The following is a 24,770-nucleotide window of genomic DNA, read 5'->3' as shown; positions in this document are numbered from 1 at the left end:
AGTTTAAAGCTCTTTCAGTATTTTCCTTTGACCTTTACTCTAGTATTTCTAACCTGAACCATGTAGCTGCCTTATACTGTTGATTATTTGACACTGGACCTTCAAAAGCATTTATTTCTCTGGTTGTTTTATTTCATCCTGTGGCACCAAAGTGCAGCACTTACATGAGATGACCATGCACACCGTACCTCACATGGATAAACAAAATCCTTCCAGCTACTCCACTGAACCCCGAAGCACAGATTGAATACCCTTGAGGTCACCTCCAGAACTGAGGCAGCTCAGAGCATGTCAGACTGCCAGCACTTCTCACTTCTTCAAACAAAACAATAAATCTCTTGCAGTTTACATGAGAACAGGTTCCCTCTGGCTTCCTTGGCACATTTTCCATGCTGCTGCTGTACAGTGTGTTAAAATTCTGTTGCCTGATGAAGTGCCCCAGAGGTGCCATACTCTGAGTGCACTGAGTGCTGGACTGTCAAGTAACCAAGAGGTTTACTTGAACCTGGTTGCTACTCCTCCCAGTTTATCTCCTTAGAAAGTAGTGGTGGTGATCATAATTCTGTCTCCCTTCATAAAATCTACTGGGATCTTTGGTGGACAAAGCAGAATAATATGTTGTGGGAAAATTGCATAGCTTTTATCAAAGGTGGTGCCCTGCAACTGATGCTGAGCGTATATTAATTATGAAGCACCTAGGACCCCCATGAGATGAAAAGGCACCATATAGGCCCGAGCAGAAATTATAATAATGCAGAATGTTCCTCTTTGTCTTGCCAGATCAGACAAACTTCACTGTGAGTCTTGAAGACATTTTTGAAGGAGACAAGGTAACACTGATTTGTGAGATAAATTCAACATCTGAGAATGTGACTTGGTACCACCACGGTCAGATCATCTCACCCGACCTCATCAATTCAACCTATGGGAAAACCTCAAAATCGACTCTTGAAATTGCCAACGTTAAAATGAATAATTCTGGTATGATTTTCTTCCGTTAAAACAGCAGATGTAAATCTTTAGTGTAGCCAGTTCTTTAAAAACAGAGAGGAATGCAGTGACTATGTTTTCCTAGAGTAAATGTGAAAAATGCCCTGCCCCTCATAATTTTCCTGCGGGTTTTGTTTTTTTCTGTAGTGAACTACGTACTGACTAGCGTTGCCAGTGAGATGTGAACTGACTGAAGTGACTATACAGGTCTGGGTATTCTTAGTGCAAGGCTTCACTGCCACATCAGAGCAGACAGCGGTGCCTACATGGCTGTGAGGTCTTCCCACCCTTTTGATGTGGTAAATTGAGGCTTGTATTTGTATTCAAGGCTTGTCCTTGAATTTGTCCTTGATGGCCCTTGCCCCCTTTGCAAACATAACCTAATTAATCAGGGCGTGGAGTTACTGTTTTTCATGTGTTCATGTTTAGGGCTTTTTGAAAATCAGAAAGAGATAACTTGGTGGCATTTGTTGGGAGGAGTTATCAGGAGAGTTATTGTGTATTATCAGAGCTCCCACTCAGTTTTTCTCTTGGGACCATGAATTTTACATTCAGCTTCAAAAAGGGTTACCTGTGACCAGGCATTTGGGCATGTTTATGGGAGGTAGGAGTCTTGGCTCCAAACTTCTGTGAGCTAAGGGTGCCCTGAACCTTGGTGTCTCCACTCCTATGAAAGTGGTCTACTCACTTGCTATCCCAATGGGGAAGGGGAACACACGTACCTAAAGTACAAGGGGAGTTTGGAGCTCTGATTACCAATTTCAAAAGGAAGTCTGGATGTATCCAGGAGACAAGTGCCTGAGAAAGTGGCTGATAAATACTCCTATCTCTTTAGCAATACCTTCTGAGCAGTGTAGGTGCCTGCACTCAGACTGCCAGTTCCTCCGGGGTCCACCCTGGGCACCACTCTCTCACCTATTCTGTGGAGGAACCTTTGCGACAGTCAGTACACATTCTTATCATGACATGTTCCTCCCACGTGGACTATGGGCCATATACGTATCTCCAACACACCAACTCAGCCAGATTTTAAGTATCCCAGTCCCAGAGATCTGGTGTCTTCACAACTCCATTAACACTGAAGCTGCCTTATCTAGGCAGATTTGGCACCAGGAGTCCCAAGAGAGCATACTGCAGATGATCTGAGGGTATGTTTTGGTTAGCAGGTAGCAAAGTCACTGCAGAGCAAGGAGATGTGAAAACCAGGTGTGGAAGTAGGTCCCAACTCCTATCTCCAAATGTAGAGGAAAAAACAGCAATGTGTTCTCAATGTTAAGGTGCCAACTCCTATCTCCAAATGTAGAGGAAAAACCAGCAAAATGTGTTCTCAATGCTAAGATACTGCCTATGCTTTACAGGTTCCTACAGCTGTGCTTTCACAAACAGAAATCATCAGTTTCTCACACTGATATACAATGACACAAAAACAATCACAGTCTCTCCACTAAACATCACTCCAAATGTAAACCACATGACTGTTACATGCAACAGTCCTGAAATGCAGAAAAACGGTCCTCTGCTGTCCTGCTGTATTGACAAAAACCTACCATCACTTACTGGTGACTGGAAAGTAAACGGAGAGATCAATATTACAGGTAAGATTAACAAAAGATTGTTTTTCTCCTGCTGGGTTAGTCTGTTCTTCAAAGATCTCCTAAATGGCTACCCCAAAGGCCCAGGATGAGCACAGGGCATGCTCTAAAGGATGGTGCTTGTGTGGGAAGGAGGATGGACGGAGAGCGTGGTACAGACTCCATGTGTGTTGTGCAGGTGCCAGTGGGATTCTGGGCACCTCCATTCACGGTGTGGACGTTGGTGCTTAAAACTGTGCCATCCTGGATGGAAGAAGCTGCCTGGATCAGCATCATGCAGCTTTTTTCAAAAAATCTTATTTCTCCATTCTCTAGTCTTGAGAGCAAGGATGAGTGTATCGGTCTTTACTACTATCTTCAGAATCACCCCTGGGGTATGAAAAGCTTCTGTGTACCACATACAGAGATTTGGCAACCAAGAGAGGCAGGTGGTGCTTTAAAGCAGCTAGATACCAACTGCACAGTTTCCCTCCCTCTTCACCTGTAGTCGTGATACATCGCACGCCAGTTGAGGCAGTGGCATCCCATAAGGCCTTTCTTATAATATGAATATAAAGTGTTAATAAAGCGCTATGTCAATGACTTACAAAATAATATCAACAGAAATGCTAATAAACATCCATGAACCATAGTCATAGACAGCCTATTGTACTCTTCATATTTTATAGGTGTGGGTGAACTATTTACTATTAACCATTTATTAAAAATTAAATTTAGGAGAAAGCTGGACAGCAAAGTGAGAGAAAACCTTCAAAGCCCGTGCGTACAGTCATTTCCACGGGGGACAGGTACTGGCATGCAGTGGTGGTCACGGAGAGAGGGGTGATCCTGTAATGAGCTCTTTCAACATGATTCCCTGCGGCCAGACTTCCTCTCAGGAGGAATCCAAATGTACATCCAGCTGTAGCGTGGGACAGATTTAGTGGGGTTTTCCCCCTGTAGCTAAACCAGAACTCTTCAGATTTAAAGTTTAATGACTGTCAAGTTACCTCCAAGTGTTTATTTAAAAATAAGATGACATTAAAATCTGAAGTATTTACTCCTCTTTTACTGATCTTACTCATCCTGAATATCGCAGATAATGAGGTTAGACAGAGGCAGAATATTCTTCATTTTTGGCTTATCCTGAGGTATCCAAGCAACGTTGTTGTTCTCAGTTAGACTGGTTTTGGCAGTAGGTGCCCAGCACTGTGCTGAGAGCCATCTTCAGGCCTATGGAAGACCAACTGTGAGTGTTGCCAAATGAAAAGGTGTGGATGATCTTCAGCAATGACGAGTTAAAAATGCCATCCTGTCAAAGGCTGCATACAAATCCACAAGGTTTTCCTTAGCTAGAGTGATTCCTTGTGAGTTCCAGAGCCCCGGTATTTTTGGACATCCGTAGACCTTCAAGGAATGTGTATTTCTCTCTAGGTGTCTCCAGTCTCAGAGGAAACTGCACGGAATACAAGCTCAACATCGATGAATCACTGTGCCTACTTGACAAGTCAGGTACGGTGACAACATATACGTGTGAGCTGCAGACTGGAAACGGTGCCAAGAGCAGCCAAAACATCCAAGTGACGTACCTCCTGGCAGGTGAGAGTCAGGTAGCACCTAACAGACCATCAGCTCTTGCATGCCTAAGTGGCCTCTGTGGTGCATGTCATTTGCAAGCCAATGGTTATAACGAGTGACTCTCAATAATATGACATTTATCTTGTGTTGTCTCAGCCCATGTCACAATAAAGGAAAATAACTCCTTATATTCTGAGGGAGATAAATTCAATCTAACATGTGAAAGCAATGTGAGCAATTATGACAAGGTCAGTTGGAAAATCCTGTCTGGAAATAACCCTACAGAAGTAGACTGTGGTACGTGCATCGAAAATACAAAAAATCCATCCCGATCTGTGCTCAAGGTGATGACAGCCACACAGAAGTGGAACGGTGAGTGAACCTGGTTTGTGTCAGCTATAAAGGCAGAGATATCTCTGTACCAGATCATTACAGCACCTCTAGCCCTGCAAATCACTGTGAAGCCTGGCCACAGTGAATAGAGAGTTAAAATTATAGCTGCAGGAGGAACAGCAAGACGTGATGCTGCCAGCAACACTGTGCTTGTTCATTATTCAGACTCATGACCGTGCAAACGCTGAGGGGCACTTCTGTTGACTGAGACATAGTTTTTGTGTCGCTTCTTTCAGGCACCTACATCTGCACATTCTTCCAGAAGGGCTTGAATAGTTCTGCCAATGTGACCATCCACATTGTTTCCTTGCCTCTGCAGCAGAACATCCTGATAGACCCCATCGAAACACCTATACTGTGCAATAGGCCACAAACCCTTCAGTGCTGCATAAATGCTACCGCCGGGGAAGACTACAACGTTACATTCGTGGTTGGAGAAAATAGCTATCAATATGGTAAGGAACAGTAAACTTGCATAGTTGCACTATGTCTCACAAACAAGGGTGGTTTTTTTTGTTTTTTTCAGTTAGGTCCCTGTAACTAATTTGTATTTACTGCTATTATGACAACCTACAAGTACTCCTGAGAGTGTAAGAAAAGGGAAATGGGCTTTTTTTAGGATGGTTCCCATGCCCGGGGAGCATGGCTGAGATTAATAGTAGAGAAGACCCTGAATACCTAAGACCTAATAACTGAAGACCTTGCTGTAGTGAGAAATACATAATAGGTAAATTCAATGTTTGGTTGGCCTTGCCAGGCAGTGAGAAGTGAGCATCCTCATCGCTGTTAAGATTGGAAATTGCTGAACTCCATTTATTTGCTTTTATCTTCCACTCTGCCACTTTTTTGAACTGAGTATCAAGGAAATGTTACTTAAAAAGATGATGTACTAATTCATGAAAAATGTAAAATAACACATGAAGAATGTAGTTGAAAGAACTATTCTATTTTCTTCAAGGATACAGGTAGCATATCTTTAACAGCACAAAAGCCCAAGCTTCTACGTCTTCGAATTTAGGGCAGTTCTGCAGCTTCCCTGGCACGTTTTTATATATTAGGAGTTTTCAAGTAGGTTACAAAACAGTAAATTTAAAAAAAAGCAATGAAAAGCCACCTAAACTAACTCATAAACCATCCAGTAGTGCCAAAACAATAGGCTGAAGTGTAAAGCAGGTGGAGACTGAAGGGTCCTTCAGTTGCTAAGAAAAATGCCAAGATCTTTTCGGAGGAGATTGCAGCCAGGTTCCCTCAGGCACAAGCACGATGAAAAGCAATGGGACTGTGGTACAGATCCTGAGTTCAGAAGAACCATGTAAGAACAGCAAAAGAGTATCCTAGCCTAAATGAAACACCTGTGGTAGAAGCAGAAGCAGGAGGAATATTCTCCAAAATGGTTTCTAAAGCAAATTTTGGTTCCTGAACAGTGAAAGAGGATTTGGGCAGGGTTTGCCCATATAGCAGTGGTTGAAAATGAACTGATCATGCAGCTGCTGCCAGGAGATTTATTAAGTAGGGAGTTAGAAACAGAGATCAGCATTCAGAGTAGACATTTTTCCACAAAGGAAGTTTTTTTTTTCTATAAGTCCAAGTCCCACAGCAAAGAAAGTTTTGCAGAAGCTTTCTGCTGTCTGCTAGCTGATTGACCCCAAATCTGTGTTAACCTATCTTAATCCTTCCATACAGCAAACAAGGAAAACGGAACTTTGTTGTGCTACATGTACAATTACACAGAAAAAAATTGTAGCCAAAGGAGAAACCTCACAGCGTACTGCAAGTTTACCAACAGCATCAAACATAATGCCAAGAGTGAAAATATAACACTGAAACTGATATCTGGTAAGATAAAAGTTACTATTTAAAGCTGTTAAATAGGAAATCCCAGTATCTTTGTTAAATCAGATGCCACAAATTTATCACCTGTGACACCTAATAAGAACAGTTTTTGTTAACCAAGAATTTTTGTCTCCTTTTTTTGAAATTTTAAAATACAGAGGAAAATATCAATTTTGCTGAAATTAAAAAAAAAAAAAAAATTACTGTATTTGACAGTGGCCTCAATATGTTCCCAAGGTTCCCAAGCAGTTCTAGTTTGGTCATCTTCTGTCATCTACTGTCATCATCTACTGTCTCTACTTCCTTCTGGGCCACAAATTTATCACCTGTGACACCTAATAAGAACAGTTTTTGTTAACCAAGAATTTTTGTCTCCTTTTTTTGAAATTTTGAAATACAGAGGAAAATATCAATTTTGCTGAAATTAAAAAAAAAAAAAAATTACTGTATTTGACAGTGGCCTCAATATGTTCCCAAGGTTCCCAAGCAGTTCTAGTTTGGTCATCTTCTGTCATCTACTGTCATCATCTACTGTCTCTACTTCCTTCTGGTGCAGCTTGCACCAACCAGCTTGTTGTTCAACAACTTCCTGTGTTGAAGGGTGGTCATATGTCTCCCAGCTTGCACCAACAATTTAGCAAGGATAAAAGATTGGGGTGCCTCGGGAAGAAGTCATCTAGCTTAGGAGGTCAGCCTGTGGGAGAGTTTCAAACACAAGAACGGCAACCTCCATGAGGTCTCCATGCAGAGACCTGAGCGGCCTCAGCTCCCAGTCAGCTCTGCAGGATATGCTGGGTAATTAGAGTTCAACACTGGTGAATCCAATTATGACATTTAGTTCTGACCAGAGTTTGGATATTTCAGCTTCTTATTCTAAATTAGAAAGAAAGAAATGTTGGACATCCCCATAATACAGAACTTTGGGGTTTTTTTCTACAGCAGGGGTGCCTACTGTTGAATCACTGTATTTGGCCAGATTTCACTCTCTTAGGCAATAAATATGCGACACTTTATTTACTTTAATCAGCAGGTATGACTAACCCAATTAAAGCCAATTAGCAAGACTGTTCATCAAAAGGGTGTTGAGGCCTCACTATCAAGATCTTAATGAGTTTCCTATTAGTGCTACAACAGCACTGGGTCCTTTAGCAGAATAAACGTTGTAAGAGTTACTGTTCACATAGTGATCAATACAATCCCACTCCACCCCTATGTAACCCTATAATCTAGCAGACAAATCCTAAAACTTTGGCTATTGGTTAGGTGATTTGATTCAATATTCGAAACCAAGGGGCTTTATTCAATTTCTTTTTTAATTTAATGATTCAAAAATATTGAGAATGCAAGACGTACACCCTGAAAGGTCATAATTAATGAAGAGAGCAAACTGAAATCCTAATAAATTTAAAGACCTCTGAACTTTGGGAGATCATAGGTTTGATGGGGGTAAATTATTCATCTCCCCATTTAGTTTTCTACCTTTGTGCTTTTCCTCCATACAGATGGTAAACCTTCCTGCTCAAATGACGCTGAGATTGGAATGGAAGAGGACACATTAATAAAGCCATGCTGTGATTTAAATTGCATAGATGGTTTTACCCGAGGCAATAAAACTTTTAAGTGCTCTAACAAATCATGGATGCTTCAAGGAGATAACTGCCTGTCCGGAACAATAAACAACCTGCTGAGTAGTGCCGAGGTAACATTTATGAGTTTTCTAGAGTTTGGGGGTGAGGGAGGTAGGAGAGAGCAACAATTTTTGTTGGGTAGTTTTTTTGCTTAACATAATCTAAAAACAAGCATTCAAAGTGTTCAAAAGCATTCAAAAATCAAAGATTTAATTACAACTATCTTTTAAAAGATATAATGAATGACTGGCTATCTCTACACAAGTCTGTGAGAGAAGCTAGCTCCCCTTCTCTGGTCCAGAGGGCTCGTGGCACTGCGTGGCTAACACCCGTACACATGAACGCGCTCTCCCCCAGGCAAGGTGACCTTATTCATAGCGTCCAGTGGGAGCAGTGGCTGTCCTGGGGTGTTTTCTGAACCATACTTGGGTGTTGCCTTGGTGAACACTAGTTGGCATTAGCCCAAACCATGCTACCGAATTCACCAACAACGATGCAGTTGCAACGATGCAACAACGACACTGCCCAGCCTCAGACCTGGGCCCTGTTTAGCGTGCCCCCCTCAGCCATTATGAAGGATGATCAAGCTCCAGGAAAATGTCACATATGTGATGTATTGTCACCTTTTGTTCCAGTCCTTGCTCAACGATCCAGAGAGAGATAAAATCCTACCTGCTTACCTTGAAGATCTTAGGAAAGAGATGGGAACGGAGAAAATAAACAGATCTGCAAATGTAGGTGCAGTTGTTACCATCCTGAGTATGGTCTCCACTATCCCAGTGGAGGCAAACAAGCCCACTATTCAAGTAAGTTTTTATTTTATGTCTTACATATACATATTAAGCCCTTCAGCCCCTTTTGTCACAGAGGATGACATTCTCCCTGAATAAAATTCACAGCAAGTTAGGGTCAGGAGCAGAAAAGTATTAAGGGAATGAGATGAAATGACAGCAAAGATGAAATTACAGCAAAGATTCAGAAGATTTTATGAAAAGTCAAAATGATGAAGACAAGGAGCCTATGCATGAAAGAGAGCCTGCTGTATGCTTAGAAACTAAAAATCTTCTAGGGATCCCTAAATGTCTCTAGCAATCTAAATTAGAGGAAAGAACAAGGAACGATGAATGAAAGATTAAACACGTGGCCACAATATGTGCTTGCAGCTCAGAAAGACAACTGTGTCCTGAGCTGCATCAAAAGCAGCGTGACCAGCAGGTTGAGGGAGGGGATTCTGCTGCTCTACTTCACTCTGATAAGACCCCACCTGCAGTACAGCATCCACCTCTGGGGTGCCCAGCACAAGAAAGTGGGTCCAGAGGAAAGCTGGAACATCTCTCTTTTGAGAATTGGAGCTAAGAGAATTGGGGTTGTTCAACCTGGAGGAGAGAAGGCTCCACGGAGACCTTACTGCAGCCTTTTGTTACTTAAAGGGGGCTTATAATAAAGATGAAGAAAGACTTTTTTACCAAAGCCTGTAGTGACAGGACAAGGGGCAACTGTTTTAAACTAAAAGAGGGTAGATTGGACATAAAGAAGAAATTCTTTACTGTGAGGGTTGTGAGACACTGGAACAGGTTGCCCAGAGAAGTTGTGGATGCTCCATCACTGGAACAGTTCGAAGTCAGTTTGGGTGTCCCCGCCCATGGAAGGGAGGTTGGACAGGATGATCTTTAAATGTTAGAACCATTCTGTGATTTCATGATTCTTTAAGTAGGAACAGAAATAGAAAAAAACAAAGGAGTTGAAATAAGGATTGATTAACAATTAGATGTTAACAACAAATGAATGGCAAAAAGTATCTTAGAAATATTTGGAAACTCTGATTATGAGGTAACAGATGAAAAGGACTGCTTTTCTGAGCAGAAAAGCACAAAGAGATTTGATGTTTTGTAGCTGGAGAACACTTCATGAGAGAGAGTGAGAAACCAAAGATAGCACAAAGGCTGAGAAAGAAGGGAAAGAAGGATGGAGAAGAAAAAAATACTATGTAATATGTAAAAAAAAAAAAGCCACACAGCTCCACTTTTGGAAACCTTAATTTGAAAATAGAGCATTAAGAATGTTAACAACTGAAGGTTTCACATAGATTGAGAAAATACAAAAATGCTGGGCTTTTTCAAAAAGCAATTCTAGAACCATCAGAAACAACAATGATATGTATGGGATTTCAGTAACAGCATTTTTCTGTTGTTATTCCAGAATTTCCTTTCCATAGTGGACTTTATTGTTGTAAATTCCACACCTGAAGCTTGGAAACATCTGAATAACCAGGACGGACCCAAAAGTTCTTCATTGATGAAGTCGATAGAAAATTTTACCCTGAACCTCCAACCAGTTAATAATACCATCCCTCTTGTCCGTGTAGAAAACCTTCAACTACAAGGTATAACTGTCACAGAAAATAGCACAAGTTATAATAAGACCTTCCGCAGTAAAAACAACCTCACAGTTGATCTGTTCATTGATAAAACTGAAGTTCAGACTCTAACCCCAGATTCAACCATCGTCAGTGTGATGTACTCAAAACTTCGAGGTATTTTGCCCCAGAGTAGGTACCAGACTGTGAACGGCTTAATCATAACAACAACTGTGAGCAGTAACAGAAGCCAGAATTTCAAAATTAATATGATCTTTGAAAAGATAAACTTATCTCTAAAGAGACCCCAGTGTGTCTTTTGGAACTACACACTCAACAAACCTGAAGGTGGCTGGGATACTCAGGGTTGCACAGTCACACAGGGAGAAGATAATTATGTCTATTGCTCCTGCAATCATTTGACATCATTCTCCATTCTGATGTCACCTGATATACCCTCCTCGATAAACACTGAAGATTATATTACCTACATTGGCCTGGCGATTTCAATCTTGAGTTTGGTGAGTTGCATTATAATTGAATCCTTAGTCTGGAAGTACGTGACGAACAACACCACCTCCTACATGCGCCATGTCTGTATACTCAACATAGCTACATCCCTCCTGATTGCCAACATTTGGTTCATTGTCACTGCCTCTATCAGTGACCAAAAACAAGAGAAGAGCAAAGGTATCTGTTTTGTGGCCACCTTCTTCATCCATTTATTCTACCTGTGTGTCTTTTTCTGGATGCTCAGCCTGGGCCTCATTCTTTTCTACAGACTGGTCTTCATCTTGCATAACACAAGCAAGACCACACAGAAAGCAGTGGCATTCTGTCTGGGATATGGATGCCCCTTTGTCATTGCAGTCATCACCCTTGCTGTCACACTGCCAAGGAACAGTTACACCAGAAAAGATGTCTGCTGGCTCAACTGGGAGGACAGCAAAGCTCTCTTGGCCTTCGTCGTGCCTGCCCTGATCATTGTGGTCATGAATTTGTTCATCACCGCAGTTGTTATAATAAAAATACTGAGGCCAACTATTGGGGATAGGTCAGACAGGCAGGAGAGGAAGTCTTTGTTTCAAATTGGAAAAAGTGTGGCCATCTTAACACCACTGCTAGGCCTCAACTGGGGATTTGGCTTTGCCACCATCATCAAAGACAGCCATCGAGCTTTCCACATCCTCTTTGCCCTGCTCAATGCTTTCCAGGTGAGTAACACATATGTATGATTTTGTTTCCTTTATGACCATTTAACATGTAGTGACATTCCTGCAGTGCTGTGCTTGGAGAGGGAATAAAAAAACAGCCTAGGAAAGCTCAGGGTTGCCTTGCACATCCTTATTACCGAAAGGCTCTTTGGAAACCCATTCCAGGAATGCAGCAGTATTTCGTATTCTCAGCTCGATAAAGCTGACATATAGATAATGTCCAACTTTGCCAGTAGATTTGGGAAGAACTTAATTCCTGAAGATAAGGAAAATAGCCTTATTATGTTCAGGTGGTGTTAGGCCCTGGTCCGATTGTTGATCCGGGAGGGGTTCATAATGATTCCGGGGGTTCTCACATGTGGACAAGCTTCAGCATGTCTGGTCTCATTTACAGACCATCTGGAGGCATCATATAATGCTCTTGTGGGTTCAAGTAATGGGGAAGTATGAACAACATGAAAGTCACCAAGGACAGCTAAGGAGCACTACTAATAAAGAGAAGAACTAAGCAAAAACCACAGGATTGAGAGTTTTCAATTAGTATGGTTTTTACAACAACAATATTTAGCTGGCCAGTAGGATCCCAATACAATGGGGATTTCTTAAGGAAACAAGTTATGTATACTTGGTCTCTTAAGAATGGCCTCAAAATTGTATGCTCCAGACCAAAGAGGCCTTTTATATTGTCAGCCTGTTGGCTTATCTGGGGAGCATAAGCAGGGTATGTCTTCCATACACAAAGGTCCCTTCTTCCAAATGTGGGAAGACTCACTCCCCTAGTGCTAGCAAACTATCTCTGTCACTTTTGCAGACCAGATATGCACACAATTTAAGTAGACCAGGCCTGGAGAACTCCTACCACATCAGCAGTTGATTGAGTAAGACACAGTTAGAAAAATGCCCTTTATCAAAGAGTTCGAAGTTCAAATAATCAACATGGACAATGTTTGAGATAACTATGGGTTACTACAGTTAAAAGGTTGCTATCATCAAAATTCATGTAATTATCTGTCTCCTAGGGATTATTCATTTTGGTGTTTGGGACTCTCTGGGACAAGAAGGTAAGAATTCAAACTATTTCTGACATTATGTGAAAATACTGTTAGAATTTGAACATAATTGCTCTATTTACTGATTGATAATTTTTTTTTTAACAAATAGATACAAGAAGCCCTGTTGAAGAGGAATTCAATGTCCAAATGGAGTTCACAGCAAACAAAGGTTAGAACCTTGATCTAAGAATGTATCTTAGAGCTATTGCTTAATAGCCTAACATTCTCCAAGTGTCTTTTACGTCAAATGCACTTTATATTCTGAATTATTTATTAGAACTAGTCAGAGAACAAGAAGACAACATAAATATGAATATACCTCCTTTTTCAGAGTTCATTATTTCACCTATAATTGGTAAAAAATGAGAAGAAGTTTGGTGGACATTTTCTCTAAATTCCACAAGAAACAAACCACAAAATGTAATTGAAACATTAAGCTAGAAAACAGAAAATTTCAGTGGCAACATAATTTATTCACAATCTAAGAGGTAACTTCTTGAGGAAGGTGCCTGTCAGCTACGAGTAGGAAAGGATGGAGATATCACAAATGGAACTCCTGAGACAAGGAGACAGGTTAGCCTGTGCTTTATGCTGGGAATAGAAAATGGGAGGAAGTATGAATTATTTGTCAAAATCATGTCTATATACAACAAAGACTCGGATTTCAGTGACAAAAGACAGAACATAAATGAATGTGGTTCTGGAACCATGTGGCCTGGACACACTCCTAGAAGAGAAGGGACTTGGGTCCCATACACAGAGAATTCCTGCATTTAACCCAAAATATTCAGTGCCTAAAAAAAAGAAATAATGTTGCAAACTGGGACAGAATCCTTATGGAAGATCCTGGAAGGCTTCTCTTCCTCCTGCAGAGACTTTTTCTGGCCTAGTGACTACTGCACTCATCTCTGCACAGCTTGAATGGGCATCTGGAAGTGCTTCTGCTCGGGATAGGCATTTGCATTAAAGGCGAAACCAGTTCCACTACCATCTTTAAAACAAAAAATAAAGTTTGCACAGTGCCTCGGGAAAATGACTCTGAGAAATACAATTAGAACAGAAATGCAGACAGTGCTCCTGGTAAACAGAGGTCTAACAGTACCATGGAACAGTTGAGGTTGGAATCATCTAGCGCTAACCCACTGCTCAAAGCAAGCTACACTAGAGCAGGTTGCTTAGAATGTTGTCCCATCAGGTTTTCAGTACCTCTGAAGCTGGAGAATCCACTTTGGACAAAAAGTTGCGGTGTTTTGCTACTCCCACCATAAAAAAAAAACAAACTTTCTCTTATGATTAAATGGAATTTCTTCCTTTTCAATTTGTGCTCCAGAGATAAAGTCTCCAATTAAAAATGCTCAGTGGCTGTTTGAAAAGGGTAAAATAGGCTTCACCTCCTACAAGCTACTAGGAAGCAATGGAGCTAGACTGTCTTGTGCCAGCCATGTATTTGCTCCCTTCACACCATCTAATCTTTAGCAGCTCATGGTTCCTCTCTCCTTGCATTCCCGACCTCCACACATTTCATGGAACCATAGGTCTTTCATCCAAAATGCTTAAAGGGAGGCAGAGCCATTCAAGCCACAGGAAAATGCTGGCACAGGGACAAGTGAGCTTAATTAAGTTTGAAAAAGATATAGCGCAATTGGAAGGATGCAGGGCAGAAAAAGTATCAAAGAGGTAGGAAGATTGCTGTGCTACAATGACAGAGGACTCTTCAGCCTAGACAGCTGATGGAGAATGTGGGAGTGATGTATGCTGCTACGAGGCCATGGAGAAAATACGCCATCCAGTTTGATACTTAAGCACTAAACCTGACCCTAATGAGGGGCAGATTCAAAGCAAGCAAAGGAGATAGAGACCTCCTTGCTCCTGGATGTTGTGGATGTTTGATATTTTCCTGAATTTTCTTACAGTTTATTTCATTTTGTGTAAGCTTAGTAGGCCACTAAGGGCTGTTGAACACCAGGGTCTTGCCTCTGCCCCCAGAAGTCCCTCTACTTCTGACAGCCAGAGATAGAAAGAACATTCTGAACATGCCCTGCTACAAGCCTACTTTGCTTCTGTGAAAGTCTTCCCTAGGGCCTCTGCTATAGTCCATGTTGGACAAGCAGCAACTGGGCTAGAGGATCCTTGCATCCAACCATGTGCAAATCTACTTATGGCGTTAAGCAACCACCACCCATTAGAGAGGCTGGCGAATGGTCTCTCAGTGTCTGGGGAATGGTGTCTCAGTGTGAACTAAGGAGGAAAAAAACACAATTAATTGCTTTTACAGTGAGGCTTGACAAACCTCTTAAAGGGAATTTAGGAGGCTGACCATACAGGTTGGTCATAGGCTCAGTGACCCAGGAGGATCTTACAGCCCTAGAAGAGGGCCAAGAGCTATGGACTAATAGTCATCTAACAAAGAACTCTGCTGGCTGAAGTCATGTTGGAGCTACAGGGTTGTTTGTTACCCTCTTCCCGGTGGTGCCAAAGGTGTGTTCATCTCTACTTCTGCACAGGAGGAGTCACATTCCCAGACACAGCATATACAAAAGTTTCAGCCAACAGGAATAAGATACCTCTATCTGGAATGGCTGCATGAGGATGAATAACTCTGTGTATTCTAATCAATAAATGCTTGTTTCAACTTACACTTCTACATTTATAAACCCTCATGAAAAATGCCACGCCCGGATGAGTAAGGGGTTGACAGCATCATAATCTAACCACTGGCACCTGGGGTAGAAAAAGAATATGGTGGTATATGCTAGCATCACTCTTAAATGACAACAGAGCTTAGTGTCATATTGGTATCTGAACAGGGTTTATTCAGAAAAGCTATAGAGGTGTTGGTAAAGAACTGGGAAGCAGACTTAAAAACCGGCACAATTAAGACAGATGGGTACATAATCTCAAAGGAATTAAGGAGTCCATTAAAGATGGACTATCAGCTCAGAGGAGTAGTGTTGTCTCAGATCATTCCACAAGAGTGAACTTTTCCACAAGAATCACAGAATTGCTGAAGTTGGAAAGTACTTCCAGAGATACCTGGATCATAGCACCCTCCCACTCAGAACATGGACAGTTAGAGCTCAGAGCCATGTCCAGCTGGGTTTTGAGTAGTTCCAAGGATGGAGACTCCACAATCTCTCTGTGCAGCCTTTTCCTGTGTTTGACCACCCTCACAGTGAGAAAGTTTCTTTTTAAGTAGGATTTCCTGTATTTCTGTTTGTTCCCACCGCCTCTCGTCCTTTCACCGGGTACAAACGAGAAAAGTCTGGCTCTGTCTTTACTCCTTTCCAGTCAGGCGGCCCTCAGCATGTCCTGTTGCATGGGGTTGCTCCTCTCCAGGGACAGGAGAACTTTGCATTTCCCTTTGCAGAGCTTCATAAGATTTCTGTCATCCCCTTTCTCCTGACTGTTGAGGTCCCTCTGAATGACACCAGACTCGATCAGCCACTCCTTCCAGTTTTGCATGACTTTGCACCCACTGCAGACTTGGTGAAGGTGCACTTTTCCCATCATCTGTATCATTAATGAAGATGTTAAACCATTACTGGACCCAGTAGCCACCACTGAGCGTGTCCTCTCCAACGATGTGCTGAAGGCCCAGGAGGAGACAGCCTGTGATTAGCCAGGCAGAGCAGCGCTCTAAGTTTTAACTGCTCTGGCCACCTGCCACATTCAGATCTTATGTCAGCATGAGAAAGGAAAGATGCAGTTTCTGCCTCACTTTTCTTCATTTAGGATCCCCAGAATCATCCACCTGGATTTTTTTTAACTGGTTCTCCAAGCATTCCAGTGTTTTCTGCAGGAGGGTGACTCCTGGGAATCCAGGACTGGGAACATTTCCTAATGCGTTTCTAAAGCACCATTCCTTCTTTCTGGCTTGAAAATAACATCTGCTTGATGTGCTGCTGTTCTGACTGTGGGAAAAAGTCAGTTTTCCCAGGAAACTGGAAGGAAAGGCAGGAATAACTGATATGACTATCATTAAGCATGTTAGTTTCTTCATACTTCATTCCCTCCATTGACACATCCAGCAGAGTAAACTAGAGAGAACAAGTTGTTAAGTCTTGGACCCCAATTCTGAATTCCTTTTCAGACAGAATCTCCTGGGCCAGACACTGTGGAAGCTGCCACAGTTGTGGAAGCTGCCCCAGGCAGTGGGAACTGCCATATTTCCTTGGCAGTTCTGCTGCTGATAAGGAATAAATAAAGTGAGATAAAAGTCTTTGATCAAACTTTTTAAATGTGATTCATTTACCTTCTTCCTCTACCACCTTATATCAGTGACTACATACAAAACTGCCTATTTTCCCCCACAATGGTATAACCTAATGAATGGAGAGGGACTGAACAGAAAAAGATGTATTATCTGTGCTTTTTAAAAACATATCTGCTGGAGGAATCCCATTAAACTCTCAGACCACTCCAGAAGTGAAAAAGAAACTTCATTTCATTAGCAGAAAGTTTCTTCCTGACCATCTGGACTGCAGAGTTGTGTTCCAATGCCCTCTAGTGTGTCATGTTAAATTTGCACCTGATTATCCCAAGTTATTGGCCTTCAATGATCATACCCAAGCATATAAATCTTAGATTTCTGGCTACCCTAATGGATATACTCCCTCAGATAAGGGACCAGAAGTCTGTGCTGTCTGATATGACAGACTCGGGAGCCTAAGCCTTGTTCCCTGGCCAACAGTTAGAGACAGGCTGTTTGTGTCCTGTAGTATATTTTAAAGTTTATCTCTGTCATTTCCATGCAAAAGGGTGAATTTGATGCCTCACAAACATCTAACTTGCCCCGCTGGGGATTGCCTGCTTGTACTACTGAACAACATTTTATTCTAACCTTTTTCCTCCCCTCAGAGTGGCTAGAAAGGAAGTTCCAGGCTTTTGACAAAAAGTAATTTTCTCTTTTACAGTCATCCTCCCTGATCCTGGTGACACCAATGCTTGCTATGAGCTATCCATTTTCAAGAACCTTTAACAACTTATGTGGGAAAACAGGTATGTGACAATAGATCTCTCCTACTGAAGCACAAACAAGGTTTTCCCTGAGTTCTCACTCCCAGGTTCTGTCTGTCCTGATGTCTATCAATCTCTTTGTCTATCCATCCATCCATAGATATATTTCATCTTCTAGGATGAAGGAACTGTAATAAGTCATTGGAATCACTAGAATAATTACTCATGACTATAGTATAATGATAGCAGCATAGCTGTCAACACTAAAGCAAGTATTGGGTGGTGGCATGTTTCACAGTTCTACAAACCACTACCTGACCTTCGTTTTGGGGTTAATGATGTCACGGCACAGCGCTCCTCAGTTCATTTACTGTTCATGTACTCTTCACCAACTTGGAGTTATATCTCTTCAAAAGCTTTCTGGCAGCCATTTTATGGATGTCACCATTTCACTTATGACTGCATTTTGCAAGAAGCATTGCTGAAAAGATGAGTAATTTCATTCCTAAATGTGCAATCTTTGCAACCAACCATCACTCACAGAAGATGGCGACATTTGGTGAAAGTGGGAGATGAAGGAGCTTAATGTCTGGAGTAATTTCATTCCTAAATGTGCAATCTTTGCAACCAACCATCACTCACAGAAGATGGCGACATTTGGTGAAAGTGGGAGATGAAGGAGCTTAATGTAGGCAAGCAACTGCTTTTTAAAAGTCTGTTTATCAGTCAGATAATGGAAGAAGTTGGTCTCTGACTGTGCTACAGTAATTTTGCATGAGCACACTGGCCAGATACACTGAGAATGGGACCGCCCATAAGAATGAGACTTGCCCACAACTTGCTTCTCATGATGCTGCCACCTGAAATTCCCATGTTATTAGCACTCTTGGGTTCTGTGCACCTGGGTCTTAGTTTAGAGCCCTTGTGGTCACATGACGGAGGGAGCTGGGATTCTTCTCAAGAACATGTGTTCTAGATGCATCCCCATGCTCGAGGAAGACAACTGAGTCTTCCATTTGCGTATATATCTACCCTGTGGCATAATCATCAGTTCAAGCTGACATATCCTGCCTGTGTCACCAAACACATTGATTTCTGTGATTACTGGTATTGCTGTAATCCAGCTCGTATCAGGGCTGCAGACCAAGTCAAAGCCACCTGGGTCATCAGGAGGCTTTGGTCACAGGTCACAGGTCTAACTGTCCTTATTTTGCAGTGCCAACATGTCCCATGCTATCTGTCTTTATGTCTAATCAGGGCTGCAGACCAAGTCAAAGCCACCTGGGTCATCAGGAGGCTTTGGTCACAGGTCACAGGTCTAACTGTCCTTATTTTGCAGTGCCAACATGTTCCATGCTATCTGTCTTTATGTCCACTGTCCTTTGTTTTGCAGGAAAATACAGAGTATCATCTTCAGAGCCATCCACCTCTTCCTCTGAAAACACTTCCAAGGCATATTCTTTGCTTAACTGAGGCACTGCAAATGCTAAATCACATAACTCTGAAAGGACCTCTGCCCTTTCCAAGACACATATGAAAAGCACCTGTGAGACACCAAGAAGCAGGCTGCTTCACTTTGACTAAACTGTGCCTTGATTCATTCTTCTGGAGTAATAATTTCTCGTTAACGTGTAAAGCAGGGAAGCTTTGAGAAGGGGAATTTTACAGGGGTTGCCAATCCCAGAAGAGATGACAAGATGTTTCAAACTTGGAAGGATCTGAAGGCCTTCGAGTGCTGGAAAAGACATTGGGAGTGAAGAATTCTTGGCCTTTAAGAGGGTGCTTAGCACTATGCAGTACTGAGCCATGAATTGCAGTGCTATACACAGCTGTTTCCCAGTGGTTTTAGTATTTCCGCTATCAACTCTCTGAATGATTACAAAGGCCTGTGTAGATACACAAGTACCTCATAGCTTCTCTCCTGCCTTCTTAATAGAGCCTGGAAAGGCCTTAGCGTATAGTGCTCTCCCCTTTCTATTTAAGATTTTCTGGAACCAAAGATTCACAGCTGAGAAGGTCCAGTTCAGACCTACACTTTTGGCTTAGATAAAATGAAGACCGTGATGACTCCTGCGTGGTCTTCTTTCAGATGGAATGTACTGAAAGCTCCATGTGGCACTTTTTTGAAGAAAAGGAAGCTTTATTTCCTCAACTGTAATTGTCCTTCCCTTGATATGTAATGTGGTAAGACAGAGATGGTTGCTGCCCTCTGCCACAGAGTGGACTGCCTTTATTTAATGCATAGTAGTGTTAAGTATGTGATGAGTCTCTTGTGTAAAGTTTGTATATTTGGGTCTCCTCTCAGAGGAGAATCACACTTGGAGGGCTCAGAGAGTCAACTCTGTAGTGACTATAAACCATCATGTGCCAGGCAGGATGAAAGGTTTTATATAAATTATTGCTCTAATGCTACATTTGTGGAAACAGTTATTTCCAAGCCTGTATACCTTCAAAGGCAGGACTCCTGTCTTAAGCAGAGGGCTATGAGAGAGCCTGCAAAATATTTATAGCGCACAAAAATGTTGCAAAACTCAATGTAAAATATGAGAGATGGAATCATGAAGATTCAAATTTGAGGCCAATATCAAATACTGCTGTCGGGTAGTACAGCCCCATTTGGTTGTTGGGGAACCAGACCTATGTTTACCAGGGGGAAACCTGTTCCAGGACTTTGGGATGAACCAGGATGGGAGACTGTTGCCCACAGTTACAGCCATGTGTAACAGTTTGGTGTGGGAAGGTGGTGATGACTGCAGACAATAAACAAGCATCAATCAAATGTATTATTTATATGAAAGTGATTTTTTTGTGCTTGAAGATGCAGATATAGTACTAGAACTAGAACACAGACATTAAGAAATATTTGGGAGTCCAGAATTTCTTTGAACTGCATGGCCAGTGGAAACTTGAAAATCAGGCCTTCACACGTTATTCCAACCAAAACTTGCTTTTGGACGGCCATTTGACCTAACCCACAATGGAATTCACTTGGGCAAAATTGACCTGCTGCAGAACCATCAACACTGAGCTAGAACAGGCATTACATAAACTGCCCCTGTAGACACCACAGTCCCTCCACATCTTATCTCCACAGCCATTTGGCTTTCAAGGTTTCACCACACCAAGTGTGGGTCTCAACTGTATGCGAAGTCAGGATGTGATGCTGAGCTGTCTGGCAATGAAGGGACATCTTTGGGTGGGTCTTAAAAGGCAAAGTCCTTGCCAGTGTTAGAAGGCCATAAATAAACCAGCCTGTGGGCCAAATGAGACCTTGCAGAATTTTTTCCACTTGCTGCCTGGCAGGAGGAGAAGGTCCTGGTTGCTCCCGGTCCAACACTGCTGTGAACATCTCCCAAATCATTTAGCCTGTGCTGTCCCCAAGGCCAGGAGAGCCAGGGAAGCAAAGGAATCAGTCCACAGCCATCCCTGGAGCAGTGATGGCCAATCAGCACTGCAGTGACAGCCCCTGTTCAACTGCGGGTCTGCAGGAGCCAGTCATGCTGGGAAGGATGAGGTCTCTTGTTATCAGCAAAGAAAATATGTGTCCATAAGAACTGTCTAGTTCCAGTCCCAGCCTTGGATGAGGGAACAGCCACACAAGAGCTGGCTCACTGTGATGCTCTGAAGTGTTAGAAAGAGGCTTCTTATTGCACCAGCAGAAGATCTGGCAGTGAGGTGAGGAAGCAAAGATATGTGGGGTGGTTGTTTATGAGCACCCAAGTAATTTAAATTAATTCTGAAATGCCTCAGCAATCACTTCAGAAGCCTTTTCTACCCTTTTACCCATGGAGCCTGGGCTGCAGATCCTATTTTGCCTTGAGTAAGTGAATGAAGCAGGTTCACACATTTGAATGATGCCATAGCTAATTAGAATCATAGAATCATAGAATGGGTAGAGCTGGAAGGGACCTTAAAGATCATTTAGTTCCGACCTCCCTGCCATGGGCAGGGACACCTCCCACTAGACCAGGTTGCTCAAAGCCCCATCCAGCCATGTCTTGGCCTTAGAAAACCCACAAGAGATAGAAAAGTCACCTTGCTTGAGAAGAACTGCTGTGACAGCTCTTCCCAGGAGAGCTTCCCATCCTAAACCTGGGGATGGGAGCTGGAAAAGCTATGCTTCCTTGCTTCTGTGCTCAGGCAGCTTGGGCTGTGCCTTTTACATCTCTTCCCTGTAGCCAAGAGCTACCTACAAGCAATGCTGACAACACCTGGTGGCTCCAAAGGGTCTTCTCTAGGTTACACTGATCTTTTGCAGAAACTAAGAGGATGTGAAGTCTACCTTCCCTATGATCCAGGTCTCCTGTCTCCATTTCCTTGGATCCCTGTTGCTTCCAGTTCAATGCAGTGAGGTAAAACAGGTGAGCAAGGCAAGGGAGGTATCAGCAGCTGCAAATCCATGTCTGGGTTGCAGGTCCGTAACCCAGCTCCACCAGAGTGGAGCAAACAAGCAAGACGGATGTTCTGCATGGAAAGCCTGTGGGTGGAGGTTAGGAGGAAAAGGAATTCACATGTCTCATGCAAGTGGTGCAAGTTAAGCAAAGGACAATTGGAAACGTTCTTTGTTTTGGGGAAAATGAACGCCCTAAATGCATGTTTTAACAGGAAACAAAGGCCTATGCTTACTTTGGCCATGAGAAAATATCACCAATTCTTCAGCTACTGTTTGTATTTGCACCTAAAGCAAATGTTCTCCTTCATACAACACTTAAGTACAAAACAAAATCTGCTCTACAGCTTCCAAAAAACACTTGTCTAGAGAAATTCCAGGTGACAGGTCAGAGTTATTATAGTCCTTCTCCTGAAGGTCAGAGTTAGGAGGCCACTCTAGAACTGACCTGGTGTTCAGAGGTACAGATCAAACAAGGTCAGGCTAGAAACTACACTTACTCAATGCTTCTGGGCAACTTCATACAGGTCTATTTAAGGAGCCTAAATATAGATTTTAAGAGCCTTAGAAACTCGTGCTTTCAATATTCTGCTCCAATGACTGTGGCAAAGCTGCCTTTATTAGACACGGTGCTTAAGAGAGCAAAGAGAGGTTGTCAGCTACATCCTCTAGTGACTGAACACAGAAAATATTTGAGTTAATTGCAGTGCAGACACACTGGAGGGAGAAGCTACTTACAACAACAGCTCTTAGCAGCTGACTTTTCCTAACCTTGTGGCTCATGGGCTGAGTGCAGCATTTGCACCATTGACACCATGATGGCGATGGTTACTTTTCTTTGAACTCCAGGACTTAACAGAAAACTGCACTTCCCCTGTGGCCATGGCACCTTTCATCCATTCCCATGTTGTTTTCCTGGATCAGCTCAGAAGCAGGAGAAGCCAAAGGCAGCAATTGTGAGCCCACATTAAAAAAGGCTGAGTTAACTCCGCCTGGAAGCCAACACATCTGCTCCCTGAGGCTGTCCTAATTTTTGTGAGATAATTTCCCCTAATGGCAGTGAAACAAGCAGTTGGCCTAGCAACGATTCTTGTTGATTTTGCTGCTTTATTCAGACCTTTATCCAACATTGATCAGCATCATGTGTTGCCCATAATAACCTTCCTCTTCTGCTGGTAAATAAGTGAGTGCCCATTTGCAAGCAATAGCGACTGCCCAACATGGGTCTTGCTACTAGTACAGAGAAATCCTGTATCCTGGAGATGTAGGCTTCTAGGAATGAAAGAGTGAGCAGTGATGCTGAGCTGCGAAGATCCTGGAAACCACCTATGATATCAGTCAGACAATGTTTAGGGGATGTTTGGAGCACTTGTTGCAGATAATAGAGCATTCCATTGTACCCAGTACAAAGCCTGGTGGACAGTAAAACAAAGCACTTTGGGAACCGAGGAAGACCAGGGAACTGAGCAGGCTGAACAGATTTTTTGGGGCTTCTCCTTTTGGGCATCTTTTGGGAGGATTGACACTATCAATCTTCAGATCCCAAGGAAAATGGACTGTGTGTACAGTTTCCCATTAAAGGGGCAAATACTGGAATGTCTGTGACTGCAGCTATACCCATGAGGTGTTTTTTCCACACCGATGAGGAAAATGGACTGTGTGTACAGTTTCCCATAAAAGCGGTAAATACTGGAATGTTTGTAGAGAGTGACTGCAGCTATACCCATGAGGTCTTTTTTCTGCACCGATTAGATGCTCTGAACTCTGGTACTCTCAGGATGAGGAGCTAGTGGGGCTAGGGGAGCCCAAAGGGCAGCTGGGACGTGTTCCTTCCCCAGTGCAAAGCTTAAAGTAACGTCATCCAAAGGCAACAGAGCAGTCCCTATTGTCTTTCCCAACCATCACATTCTGAGACTTGTTGCAGGAAAAGCTGATGTGTTTGTTTTGATTTTATTCCAAATGCAGAGAATAGGAGGGACTGAGATTTAACATGTTGATAATGCCTTAATTAAATACACCATGATTTGGATGGTTCATCCTTACTTACAGGACTGGTGTGAGCACCAGGATGAATCCAAGTGTAAAAACAAGCAAAACCAAGCAGAAACCAGCTCCCTGTGTACAACCTACTGCCATGAGAGTGCATTTCCCTTGGCTGCCATTCCTTGTGACAGGTATGTGGTAAATGCAAGGGCAGCTTCACTCTCTGCAATTATTTACTATTTGTATTCTGAACTCTTTCCATTCTGATATGCAGAAAATAAGAAACTGCTTTCAGCAGAAACCTAGGCAACCATGTTTCAAGTGTGGAAACTGTTAGAGCCCTTAAAAGCAGAGATTTTGGGACATACTAGATCCATTGCTTCCTGCCATCTGCAATAAATTCTTGGGTGTTAACACCTTATCCAGCACCCACCAGTATCACAGACCCCATCTTCATCTTCCTACTCTCCCACCCCTCTCCCTGACTTGTGATTTCCAAAGGGATACAAATTTAATAGTAACTGCTGCAGATCCAGTCCTGTGATAACTGATGATCTGGTCCAATTTCATCCACTGCCTGCTGAAATCAAGGGAGCTTTATAGATGTGTAAAAGTACTTTGGATTATGCATAGATTTACTCCTGAATATTTGAAAATCTTCTGTGATGACGTCTCCTAGAAAGACAACTAGCTTTAATATGAAATTATTTCCCTGCTAGAGAATTGGCCAAAACTACATAGTAGTAGTTTACCATGAATTCTATGTAATAGCTACTCAGCTTTCATAAACCAGCACATCCCCATGGAAAATGAATTTTGATGTACT

The 24,770-nt window shown here is 42.4% G+C and overlaps 1 protein-coding gene across 3 annotated transcripts in view; it reads left to right on the top strand.

The window, feature by feature from the left end:
* Positions 1-20,354, top strand: part of ADGRF5 (adhesion G protein-coupled receptor F5) — a 32,190-nt gene extending 11,836 nt beyond the window's left edge. Inside the window, exons 10-22 of one of the 3 annotated variants that reach the window (XM_014958208.1) lie at positions 781-981; positions 2,349-2,585; positions 3,996-4,160; positions 4,296-4,511; positions 4,769-4,987; positions 6,216-6,368; positions 7,868-8,064; positions 8,629-8,799; positions 10,193-11,563; positions 12,583-12,624; positions 12,725-12,784; positions 17,529-17,613; positions 18,965-20,354. In XM_014958208.1, the coding sequence (XP_014813694.1) occupies positions 781-981; positions 2,349-2,585; positions 3,996-4,160; positions 4,296-4,511; positions 4,769-4,987; positions 6,216-6,368; positions 7,868-8,064; positions 8,629-8,799; positions 10,193-11,563; positions 12,583-12,624; positions 12,725-12,784; positions 17,529-17,613; positions 18,965-19,044 (3,197 nt within the window). In that variant the 3' untranslated portion in view covers positions 19,045-20,354. Of the gene's footprint in view, positions 1-780; positions 982-2,348; positions 2,586-3,995; positions 4,161-4,295; positions 4,512-4,768; positions 4,988-6,215; positions 6,369-7,867; positions 8,065-8,628; positions 8,800-10,192; positions 11,564-12,582; positions 12,625-12,724; positions 12,785-12,946; positions 13,649-15,119; positions 16,840-17,528; positions 17,614-18,964 lie in introns of those variants that run through there. The other 2 variants (XM_014958209.1, XM_014958211.1) reach the window with 2 other exon arrangements.
* Positions 20,355-24,770: the final 4,416 nt, after the last annotated feature.

This window comes from Calidris pugnax, unplaced genomic scaffold, assembly GCF_001431845.1.
Source record: "Calidris pugnax isolate Ruff unplaced genomic scaffold, ASM143184v1 scaffold276, whole genome shotgun sequence".
In the NCBI taxonomy this organism is placed as follows: domain Eukaryota; kingdom Metazoa; phylum Chordata; class Aves; order Charadriiformes; family Scolopacidae; genus Calidris; species Calidris pugnax.
The sequence above is the reverse complement of the archived record's forward strand: the minus strand, read 5'-3'. Positions and strand labels throughout refer to the sequence as shown.